Source organism: Neovison vison, chromosome 2 (assembly GCF_020171115.1).
Source record: "Neovison vison isolate M4711 chromosome 2, ASM_NN_V1, whole genome shotgun sequence".
NCBI lineage: Eukaryota > Metazoa > Chordata > Mammalia > Carnivora > Mustelidae > Neogale > Neogale vison.
The window spans coordinates 215434973-215447056 of record NC_058092.1 but is presented as its reverse complement, the minus strand read 5'-3'; the positions used below and the strand labels follow the sequence as shown (position 1 = coordinate 215447056).

At 46.6% G+C, this 12084-nt stretch overlaps 1 protein-coding gene across 7 annotated transcripts in view; it reads left to right on the top strand.

The window, feature by feature from the left end:
- Positions 1 to 1710: 1710 nt before the first annotated feature.
- STN1 (STN1 subunit of CST complex) overlaps positions 1711 to 12084 on the top strand; it is a 44659-nt gene continuing 34285 nt past the window's right edge. For 2 of the 7 annotated variants that reach the window (XM_044240442.1, XM_044240441.1), the window contains exons 1-3: positions 1937 to 2127; positions 2436 to 2630; positions 10364 to 10459. In XM_044240442.1, coding sequence (XP_044096377.1) covers positions 2109 to 2127; positions 2436 to 2630; positions 10364 to 10459 — 310 coding nt within the window. In that variant the 5' untranslated portion in view covers positions 1937 to 2108. Of the gene's footprint in view, positions 1753 to 1932; positions 2128 to 2435; positions 2631 to 10363; positions 10460 to 12084 lie in introns of those variants that run through there. The other 5 variants (XM_044240443.1, XM_044240447.1, XM_044240444.1 and 2 more) reach the window with 5 other exon arrangements.

The window sequence follows — 12084 nt, the reverse complement described above, 5'->3', positions numbered from 1 at the left end:
CCCAGCATGAAGCATTGGGTTTTGAAATATCTGCTTTGCTGTGTCATGCAGTCCCAAGCTGAAGTGCCCTCCGGTGTGCATGATCTCAGGAATCCCTTTGCACATGCCGTGGATAGGAGAACTTGGCCACTATCCTGATGAAGATGGCGGGAGAAAGATCCAACCAAACTCCTCTAGATTATTCTGCAGTCTGGAAATCCTGTCCCACATCTCACCTTGGGTTTCTGCTGCAACCTGCTAGTTCAAGTTTTGAGCTCAGATCAAAGGAAACATCCCTGTTCCCCAAGGAATCCACCCTTCATTGTAAAGATGACTTCAGGGGCAATCTATTCTGCTTACCCAATATGGGGATGGTCCTCCTCAAGGCTCTTAGTAAGCTTGGAGTCCCCAAGGGCTCTTATTGCTAGCACTCTACCCCTGGGTGAACCACCGGAGTCATTCCTGAAGTCTCGGGCTCTGAGGACGCACAGTAGTGATTTCCTTCTTGGGTTCCACCCTGGAGCAGATGTGTACAATCAGGAAAATGTCACCCGACCTGTCTCTCCTCATCTGATAGGTTAGCCAGAAGCACCAATTCTTCTAGGTGTCCTACTGGATATGCTTTCTTGAAGAGAGCTCCCTTCTATTAAAAAAGGTATCTTCTCTTAATTGTATTTTAAGCTCCATAGAAACAACTGTTCATTGCAATAGAATATGGGCAATGCTGTACTTTGCCAAGGATTCTGTTTTTCACCTTCTTCAGTGGTCAGGGTTATAATTAAATGCCAGCATTCTGATGATACACATTTTCCATCCCAGCTGCTTGAAGTTCCTTCTCTGCTAAATAGTTTAGTAATTATCTCTTTGGCCACTACCTGCCTCCCCCAGGGAACGGCCTGCCAGGACGACCTCTACTCCTCCTTCCATTTTAGAGTCTCTATAAATTAGGAAGAACTCTTGTCATCTTGAGTAATGTCATGATGTAGCTTATTTATTTATTTATGGGAGTGGAATGTGGCTATCTTTTCTCACTTTAACTTAGGACCACTGGGGACAAGGTAGCCATGATTTACCAGAATGTCAGTTTTTCAAAATCTTTATATGCACAACATTCCAGAGTGTAAATGGAATAAGAGGAAAGAAGACAAAATTTATTGTCATAACCGTGTGGGGCTAGCTTTGGGAGAACCAAGTGCTTATATTCATTCAAGAGCTCACATTTGGATACTGACATTATCTCCAAGCAAGACTGTAGAATCCCAATGTGTGTGTGTGTGTGTGTGTGTGTGTGTGTTAGCAGATCACTCGCAAAGTGTAAATAAACTTTTAAAATATGCCACAGGGCAATCCTGCTCTTAGTGTTGCGTTTTTTTATTTGTTTATTTAATATATCAGGAACCAACTCCCCGTTACTCCCACATCCACCCCATGCAAGAGCCAGTCCCAGGCTCCTGGGGGACCTGACTCAGCATCCTACCACCAGCGGGGGACAGGGTGAAAGGGAGACTTGGAGGATGGGGTTTGAGCAGCAGGAATTGCAGAGTCAGGTCCCAGGTCTCAGAGACTTGGGTTCTGTGCTCCAGCCGAAGCCCATGAAGGACGGATGGAGGGACCAGAGGACTGCTCGGGCCCCGCAAACGCCAGACAGCCTGGCCGCCACCTGCCGGCGAGCTGAGGGCGGGGCCTCGCCGGGCTGGGGCGGGGCGGCGGGCGCGACGGGGCGGAGCCGTGGCGAGGCGCGGGCCGCGGGAGGGCAGGCTCCGGCCGGGAGAGGTGGGTCGGTGGCGGGCCCGGAGCGGTTCCCGCTGCGACTTGGGAGGCGCCCTGAGCCCCCGCGCGCTGGCGCCGGGCGGGGCCGAGGCGTCCGCGGCCTCAGAGCGCCCGGAAGGGCCGGGCCTGCGCGCTCCTGGGGGTCGGGGGCTGGTGGCGGGAGCGCGGCGGGAGGGGCTTCGAGCGGGTCTGCTAGTCGTTTCCGTTTTCCTCCTCGTCTGAGGCTCATTCCCAGACCGGAAGGTGTCGGGGCCGAGCGACGCACAGTCCCACCCACTCGGACCCCCTTGTGTTTGGCCACGCGGGCCCCCATTCCTCTCCAGACCCCGCCCATCCAAGCGGTTTCAGGGTACGCCTGTATGGACACAGCTCCCCAAGGTGAAAAGTTAGCCTTTAGCCGTTTTGAAGTTCGTACCTGGGGGGAAGGAGAAACACTCCCGTGGGGCAGAGGAGATGCCAGAGGGAGAGCCGTAAGGAACGCACAGGCCCTCGCCCGAGGAGTGCTTTTTTGCTCTAGGCCCGTGGCGTGAATTTGCCGGGCCCTGGACCCCTGCTTGTATCCCTCCCGGAGTTCGGCATAGCCGCCTGGAAGCAGCTTCGGGGCCATGCTGCTTTCACCCTTTAAAAGCATTGCATCCTGATTGTGTGTGTGTGTGTGTGTGTGTGTGTGTGTGTCTCACATCTAGATCCTCCACTCAGTGACGCAGAGCCTTTCAGGGTTGGCTGCGAGCCAAACCCCAACTTCCCAATGCAGCCCGAATCCAGCCAGTGTGAAGAGGAGACCCCTTCCCTCTTGTGGGGCTTGGATCCAGTGTTTGTAGCCTTTGCAAAACTCTACATCGGGGATATCCTGGACTTAAAGGAGTCCCGCCAGGTACCAGGTATGTGGCTGGTGGGCCTGGAGGATGCCCAGGGCTGCACCTGCACCTCACCCTTCTTTCTCCAAAGCTGCAGGGAGCTGGGGGCTTAGTGGCTTTCAGGAGAACCTTCCCTGCTACAGGCTCTGAAGATGACCTAGCGTGGACTCTCAAATGAATACTTTTCTGTGCAAGTTACAGAGTCTAAGTCTTATTTTTATTTTTTAAAATAAATGCGTGGGGAAGTAACCTTTGTACCCTGGAATGTTTGGGGTTTTTTGTTTTTTTTGTTTTGTTGGTTTTGGTCTGGCTTTGAGGTCTTTAATATTTTAACATGCCCGGTTGTTTTTCTCTGGGATAGCTGTTTGTGGAAAGCTTCAGTGGACCAGACATCTCTAGGCCTGTTCCCTGGCCTGGACATGTGACTCACCTGCAAAGCTTAGGTGTCTTCTTTGTAAAAAATGAGGATTAACCAGGCCTGATTTTCTTGTGGGGTTTTCTTTTGTTTTCAGCTACTCAGAACCAAGTAATATAAACTCCCTGAGAGGAAATACATTATCTGCCTTATTCATCTACAGAATTCCAGTGCTTAGAACTGTGCCTGGCATGTGGTGGGCCCTTAGAAAGTAATTGGAGCGGGGCGCCTGGGTGGCTCAGAGGGTTAAGCCGCTGCCTTTGGCTCAGGTCATGATCTCAGGGTCCTGGGATCGAGTCCCACATCGGGTTCTCTGCTCAGCAGGGGGCCTGCTTCCCTTCCTCTCTCTCTGCCTGCCTCTCTGCCTACTTGTGATCTCTCTCTGTCAAATAAATAAATAAAAATCTTTAAAAAAAAAAAAAGAAAGTAATTGGAGCAACAAAGTATTATCAATGTAAAGTTAAGAAATCATTTTTTTTTTTTTAAAAGATGGTTACTAAAGATAGGTTCTTCATGCCTAGAAACATAACAAATATAATTTGGGGTAGATTTAAATAATTCACATAGCTGTGTATGGATCTTCACATGTTTACTGTGCTAGGTGAGAAGTTTGGTTCAACTCTTTGCTGCTTTGAGTGAAAAGCAAGCTGTGAGTCAGAAGTAGTCAAGAAGCTCAAGTATGCACGGTTTTAATGAGAGGATGTTTTGTGTGTTTCCAGTTCTAGGTGCAAATATATTTGGAGGACCTTATTCTAAAGCCTTGTGTGCAAAACGCCTTGGTTTCCTAATTATTGTTGGAAATGATCTATGTTTGGTTTTTTGTGTTTTTTTTCTTGGAAGGCAGCTGTCCTCCGCCACAGTTGTCCATTTTCCAGAACAGGCTGGTATTCTTCACAGCTCATCTCGGGAAGAAAGTAATTCACACCAAATGCCAGCTTTGCATTTGAAAGAAAGGTCTTAGAGAGTGGCTTAAGGAAATGTCTGGGCACGATAGGGGCTTAACTCTTTCTGCCTGCGAAGGACCTCATGATGTATTAACAGCCAACCAAGGAAAATGGATCCGGATGGTCTTTGCTAGGTCACTGGTAATGCTGTTTTAGATGTGATTTTGTTGCCAGGTGGACTGGGGAGACTCCTGACCCCGAGGCCTCTGTCCATCTTTTCCCAGAGATGTTGTCAGAAGCTCTTGGTCCCATTGCAAGAGACAATTCAAGGAGAGACCCAAGGCAAGGGTTGAGCGGTGCAAATCGGAAAGTTTATTTAAAGCGAGAGTATACTCTCGACACAGAGGGAGGCTAACCATAAGGGACTCAACTTTAGGAATCAAACTGAGGGTTGCTGGAGGGGAGGTGGAGTGGAGGGATGGGGTAACTGGGTGATGGGCATTAAGGAGGGCATGTGATGTGATGAGCACTGGATGTTGTATGCAATGAATCATTGAACTCTACTTCTGAAACTAATAATATACTATATGCTAATAAATTGAATTTAAAGAAAATTAAAAAAAAATAAAGTGAATGCAGGTGAGCCCAAGGGAGAGCTGCATCCCAGGTTTTGGGTTCCTGTCTTTTTTACTGACAGGTGTTAATTAGGGGTTGGAATATTTATTACTTGGGGAGCGGGGCTTTGTGTCTTTTCCCCCTTCCTTGAACCAGGTTCTTGGCTTTCTTTGTCTTGAGCCTGTCTGATTTGATCCAGCTTCTTACGGCTTTGTTTTTGGAGTGCTGCAGGGACAGGTCTCTGACTTCCCCCATAGCTAGCCATGACTCCCCCTTTGTTTGCCTCCAGGCATCCTGTAAAAACCTAACTGCTGACTGTAACAGTTTTTAAAATGAAACATCATGCTTGAAGCAGGCACCAACCATAATTGTTAGAGAGTGATCTTCTTGAGATTATACTGTAGGGCTCAAGGGGTGGGAAATTCCCCTAGTCTGGGTTTTTCTTTCTGTGTTGTTTTCATTGTTGTTTCTGGTTTGCTTTGAGGATAGGGTTGTCCATGTTGACCCCTGGGGAAAGGAGCAGGCTAGAGATTGAGTTGTCATGTGGACAACGATTCAGTCATGCCTGCAAAATGAAACCTGAATAAAAACTCTGGACACCGAGGCTCAGGTGAATTTTCCTGATTGGTAATCGTGCATTGATTTGTCAGGAGGGTGATCTGTTGTGTGGGTGTGGAAGCTTTGCACTTGGACTCTTCCAGACCTTGTCCGATGAATCTCTTTAGTTAGTGAATCCTGGTTTGTACCCTTCATTTTAAAACTATAGTCATAAGTCTAGTACCTTCCTGAGTTGTGTCCCATTCTAACAAAACACCAAAGCTGAGAGAGTTGTAGGCCCCCTGAAGTTGTAGCCAGTTGGTCAGAAGTGTGGGTGGCTTGAGAACACCCGGATTCAGGGCTGGTGAGGGAAGAAAGGAATTTTGTGGGAGACTGTGCCCTTGACTTGAAATTTGACCTGACTTTGTATTTGCCATCCATCAGAATTGCCTTGCAAAATGGTTGTAGAATGTCTACTTCTCTAAATTAATCTGCAAATTTATTTATTTATTTTTTTAAAAAAAGATTTTATTTATTTATTTGACAGAGATCACAAGTAGGCAGAGAGGCAGGCAGAGAGAGAGAGAGGAGGAAGCAGGCTCCTCCTGAGCAGAGAGCCCGACGCGGGACTCGATCCCAGGACCCTGAGATCATGACCTGAGCCGAAGGCAGAGGCTTTAACCCACTGAGCCACCCAGGCGCCCTAATCTGCAAATTTAAACTAATAAAAAATATTATGAAAAAATAGCATCAAGTTTGTGGTGGTGGTGGTGGTATCTATAGGTTTGGGTTTTTTTTTTTTTTTTTTTTAAGATTTTATTCATTTATTTGACAGAGACAGCAAGAGGGGGAACACAAGCAGGAGAAGTGGGAGAGGAAGAAGCAGGCTTCCTGCGGATCAGGGAGCCTGATGTGGGGCTCCATCCCAGGACCTTGGGATCATGACCTGAGCCAAGGGCAGAGGCTTAATGACTGAGCCACCCAAGTGCCCCTTGGGGTCTTTTTTTAAAAAAAGATTTGTGAAAGAGAGAGGGAGGGAGAGAAGGAGCGTTGGGGGAGGGGCAGAGAGGGAGAATCTTCAAGTAGACTCCCCACTGAACATGGAGCCCATGAGATCTCACCCCTATGAGATCATGACCTGAGCTGAAATCACGGGTTAACTGCTTAACCGAGTCACCCAGGTGCCCCAGTTTTGGGGTCTTTTTTGCTTTATCTTTTTGTTTATAGCATGCAGAAATAGTCTTTATTATTCTAAATATCTGTGTCAGACTTTAATAATGGGATAAATAATGAATCTGATGTTTAAATCCAAATCTGTTACTTAGGGGCGCCTGGCTGGCTTAGTGGGTTAAAGCCTCTGCCTTCGGCTCTGGTCATGATCCTGGGGTCCTGGGTTCGAGCCCCACATTGGGCTCTCTGCTCGGCGGGGAGCCAACTTCCTCCTCTCTCTCTCTTCTCTCTTCCTGCCTCTCTGCCTACTTGTGATTTCTGTCAAATAAATGAATAAAATCTTTAAAAAAAAATCTGTTACTTATATTATCTAATCTTAGAGGGTCCAATTAAGTGGAAATGGTGCATTTGTAAGAATTATATGCAAAATAGTATCTTGGGCACTTGAATATTATTAGACATCAATTAAATAATGACAGACTAAAAAGAGATCAATCAAAAGTACTTTTCAAAGAGAGAAACCAGGCGAATGTCTTGCTGTGGTGGTGGCAGTTTGGGGATGGGCTGCCATGAAAGCTGACTTAGTCCTCCCTGTGTGACCCGGGTCCCTCAACCCTCCCCACATGACCCTATTCCTTCCTGGGGACCTAATGGTCCAGGAGATCCCCCAGTATGTTTGGGCCTCTGGGGGACTGCATGTAGAACAGCGGCAGCAGGAACAGAAGGACCATGTGGGGAAGGCTGCAGCTTGAACTCCCCCGTCAGCAGGATCTCTTGTTTGGGTGGTTTTCGGTTGTTTGCTTCCTGAGCTTTCTTTCAGTCAACAGAGCTACCATCAACTTTTTTTTTTTTTTTAATTTTTTTTTTTAAGATTTTATTTTTATTTATTTGTCAGAGAGAGAGAGAGGGAGAGAGCGAGCATAGGCAGGCAGAGTGGCAGGCAGAGGCAGAGGGAGAAGCAGGCTTCCCGCCGAGCAAGGAGCCTGATGTGGGACTCGATCCCAGGACGCTGGGATCATGACCTGAGCCAAAGGCAGGCGCTTAACTGACAGCCACCCAGGTGTCTCCATCCAACTATTTTTAAGCTCTTGTCATAGAAGAGAATCTTCTGTTGATAGAAGGACGTGGTCCTCTGCACTTCTTGTCCGTCCCTTCAGCTTCTTCTCGTGGGTTGCGTTTCTGTTACGTGTAGTCATGTTTCTCTGCAGGTGGACATGTGCCTTCTCTATTCCCAAGCAGTGTGTTTTCTCCTTGCTTGATTTCCTCTGAATGTTTTGATTCAACCCATGCATTAGTTTCTCCTGAATTTGCTCTCCTTTATTCAGAGATGCTTTAGAGATGTTTTCTATATCAATTGCTTGAGATTGGAAGGATTTTTTGCATTTTTGAGGGACTCTGTCTGCCCTTCAAGGCGAACCACTGTCAGCGTAGAAGATAAAAGTTTAGGGAGCGCCCTTTTCGGTGCTTTCTTTGAGACAGAGTCTGTTGTGTCTTCAGGTGAAGACCTGTTCAGATTTTTATCTAGTGGCCTGACACAGTTGGTGACCTTGGAGGGCTGGCCTCCATCACAGGTGATTTGAGCACTCTCACTGGCTTGTGTCATTAGTCCTGGCTTTTTATCACCTTTTCATACACTTCAACCTAGGCAAAACACGTTTTGGCTAGCTCTGTTTCCCTTCTTAAAGTGTGTCGGCTCTTTACTATAAAACCACCATAGTGGCGCATGGCAGGGTGTCCCAGGGAAACCCAGAGAGTCCTGGGACTATCTTGAATTTCCAGACGTCACCAGAAGAGTACCCTGCAGTGACTGGGAAGACATTTCAGGGATAGGCAGTGGGCTCTCCAATGGGTCCTGAGGCCTCCATAGTTCTGCTTCCTACTACTAATGTCCTGGGGGCCACAAGTGACCACATGGAACCCTGTAGAGTGTTCTGTCTCTAATGCCAACAGATGCCTGGCAACCAGGACAGACCAGCCATTGAGATGGGGGTAGGGGAAGACCAGTCAGGTTCTAGAAAATGGTTCTTTCTAACTTTGCTCTGCTCAGTGCACCAGTAGACAGTGTTATTACCTGTCCAGTGCTTTTTGGGAAGCAGAAAGGGCTGGCTGCAGCCAGAAAATAGCATGGAGCTGTTTTCAACCCCTCCCCCCCGGCCCTATAGCAGACCCAGTAGTGCCATGCCATAGCTCTTCTCTGGACACAAGCGTATCAGGCCATGGTGCTGGGGAACACTTCAGTAGAGGACTCCGTGTCTGCATCTCTAGAGGAGGCCCATAGTCTCCTGATTTACCCTTCTTTCTGCCGCCGGGAAGTCTGAGCTTGCCTGCAGTGATCCTGCAGGACTCTCCCTCTGAAGTCGCCCATTTCCCTTTGTGTTTGGTCAGTGGAGGCAGGTGGGGGCAAAGGCCCCAAGGGTCTCACGAAACGTAGTAACTAAGGGACGTGGATAACAATCCTAAGAACACAGGAGGAGTCGATCGGAACTGTCCTGCTCTTAAAATTGCATGAATTTTCTGTGGAGCCAGTTTGTCCCCATTCTACCTGTGTTCCTGGAAGAGGGTGACCCTCCTTCGGGGATGACACAGTGACTCTGGCTCCTTCCCTTGTATGGCCCTGCCATTTCAGCTCATGGCCCACACAGTTACCCCGTGCATGGTCTCTAACCAACCAAATATTCTTTAGAAGGATGCCCTGCTTGGGAGAGGACCCTTCTTTAGGGTAAATTGCCACCATTTTTTTTCCCCTTCCAACCACATCTGACTCTCCTAGAATCTCCAGTGGGCTGAGGCTCAGAGCCTTCTTATCCATCCTCTGTGACTCTCCATGAGTGACTTGTCCCCAACCCCTTTATCCACATGGGTTACCATCAGCAGAGGCCAGTTTGGGGGTGTTGAAGTGCATCAGGGTTCAGGCCACAGGTCTGTCCCACCGTCTAACCCCATGGATGTGGAGAACAGAGGCTCTGACAAGCTTGATGGGGAGGGAGGAGTTGGCCAGAAGTTTGTGCTGATGAATCTTTGTTTACAGGTCAGATCTTCATTGAAAAAGGAAATTGCCACTTAGACAGTTATAGCCTCTTTCTGCAATAGCCTCTTTCTGCAAGTGAAGAATTCAGCTATCATGGGGGAAAAAAACAGGTTGGAGAAGATTTTAGTCTGGGCTCAAGAGCTGCAGGAGCCAGACGCACGTGCAAGTAGCTTACACCAAAAGGGTCAGGATGTCAGGGGGCCGCAGACGGGAAGCCTGCAGGGGCCAGGATAGCACTGGCACCCAGGATTGGAATCAGGGAGTCCCTGAAGCCAGGAGTCCCTCTGTCTGGGTCCCTTCCCAGGTCGAAAAAGGCATGTAAGGTTTCTCCTCTCAGTTTTCTCCTCGGGTGGGAACCTGCCTACGGGCATCTGTCCTCTGAGTTTGGAAAATAGTTTTAAAAAAGAGAAGTTTGGGGGGCACCTGGCTGGCTCCGTTGGATTGGCTTCTGACTTGACTTTTGGTTTTGGCTCAAGTTATGATCTCAGGAGTCCTGGGATCAAGTCCCTATCAGGCTTCGCACTCAGCGGGGAGTCTGCTCCAAGATTCTCTCCCTCTGTCCCTTCCCCCACCCCATTCACTTGTGTACATGTGTTCTCTTCCTCTCTCTCAAATAAGTAATTTTTTCTTTTTTTTTAAAGAGAGAAGTTTTTGAGTTATAATCTGCTGGCTCCAAAGAGCAGCATTTTTTTTTTTTCTTAATTTGGTAACTTAATTTATCTTCTCTTTAAAAAAAAAAAAATCAATGTTAATTCATAGAAATGATGACTGGCTTTCTAGAAAAATGCTAGTAAAAAAAATCAAGCCTTTCCTGTGATTTCCTCTTTTCTTTTGCAATCCCTTAAAATAGATTTGGTCTCATAATCTAATGACTGTTTTCAGGCCTGTTGTGAGAGGTCCACAAGAAGGCACATTTCATTTTCGCAAACGGAAAGAAGGTTAACCAAATCTAGTTGGGCAATGTTGGTTTTCTCTTTTCTGCATTAGTACAGGCTTCTTTAAAACCAAACTGTCTACTTTGGACCCTTAAGGAAAAGACATCTGAATTTCTTAGGGCTTGCCATTTGTCAAGGACTGATATTTTTCTTTTTTTTTTTTTTAATTTCAGGTGTATTTTTTTACAAGGGGCACCCAATAAAGCAGGTAGAGATCTTGGGAACTGTAATTGAAAGGGGAGAAAAAGATGCTTTCTACAGTTATGGAGGTAAGAACAATTGTGTCTGACATGGAGTTTATGTGGAATGACCTCCCTTAGCTGATCATTGCCTTTGAAGCAACAGCAGCCTTTCCGAGTGGCTGGGGACGCTTATGGAGCCCACACACTTCTCCTTTCTTAGGAGCCCCTTGGAGCCACCAACGTGGACTGAGTGTAAAATGAGGCAAAATGTAGGAATGAAGCTGATGAATACTGTCGAATGACAGCTGATAGGGAGTTAGGAGGTAGAAGAATTAAAATATGACCGTGTGGATCAGGGACAGACACCTGATACTGGAGGGCATAGCTGTAAATAGCAGTGGATGGTAGCTGATGTTTATATTGATACCTTTAAAAATAAAAAGGCCAGGGGCGCCCAGGTGGCTCAGCCGTTAAGCATCTGCCTTCATCTCAGGTCATGATCCCAGGGTTACTGGGATTGAGCCTCACATTGGGTGCTCTGCTCAGTGGGAACCCTGCTTCTCCCTCTCCCACTCCCCCTGCCTCTGTTCCCTCTCTCGCTGTGTCTCTGTCAAATAAATAAATACAATCTTTAAAAAAATAAAATAAAAATAAAAAGACGAGATTAATGTTAAGGAAGACTCTCCCAAGAAGACAGGGAGGTATGAAAAATAATTGACAAGATTTGTATTCAGAACAGGAATTTTAAAAGGCCTTTTGGTACTCAGGGCTGAATATCTATTATCAGAAAATTTCTGTCTCCTCATGATGCTACAAACTAAATAAAGGATTTCTGTAGTTTGGACACCAGCAATTAGCGTTGTGGGTCTTGAGTTTTTTCATTGAGTTTAATGTAAGCATTTTAATCTGTTGCCTTGTGCAGCTCTTAGAGTCTCCACAGTTAAGAGGCCAAGCTGGGTATTTCCTGGGAAGCTGAACTTTGGATTCCAAACCTTTGCTTTAATTAGCGGTGTTGCTTTCTGTTGTGTTGCTCTGGGTTTGTGTCCTTGCTCTACGTGTGGAAACATAGAAGGCAGTTGAACTAGGGGACGAAGAACATCACCCTGGCGGTCTGTGCGCCTTAGATAATGTAGAGTATGGATGCATTTCGTTGTATTTCCTCAACATGTTCATTTTCCTGAGGATGATTGTCTCGTGCTTATGAAATAACGTGTGAGGGAGGTTTCTCATGCCTTCTTCTCTTCCCCAACATATATATTTTTTAAACTCCAAAATAGATCATCTTGTCAGGCATCCCCATACTGGATCTCTTCTCTATTTTACCAGAGGTATTGGTTCTGTTTTTCTCCAGACAGTTCAAGAAGTACTCACCAGTTTCCTATAATATACTCAGCTGTGGGCAAGTACATTTTCTATAGTATAATCAGGTACTTCCTCTCCAAATCCCACTGATGAAGTAACAATTTCAGGTTACAGAGCACTTTTACATGTGTACTTTTGTGTTATTCTCCTCCTGAGGTTTTGAAATAGAAAGGACAGATGTTCTTTCCATTTTGTTGATGAGGAAAAGGCGGCTCAGTCACTTGCTCAAGATTCCACTGATGGAGGTTTATAAGCCCAATCTGCTTACTGATTCCATTGTGATGTATAGTCTCCATATAACTCAATTTGATTTTTCTCTGTCCCATCACCTCACCAGAAATCAACTTTGT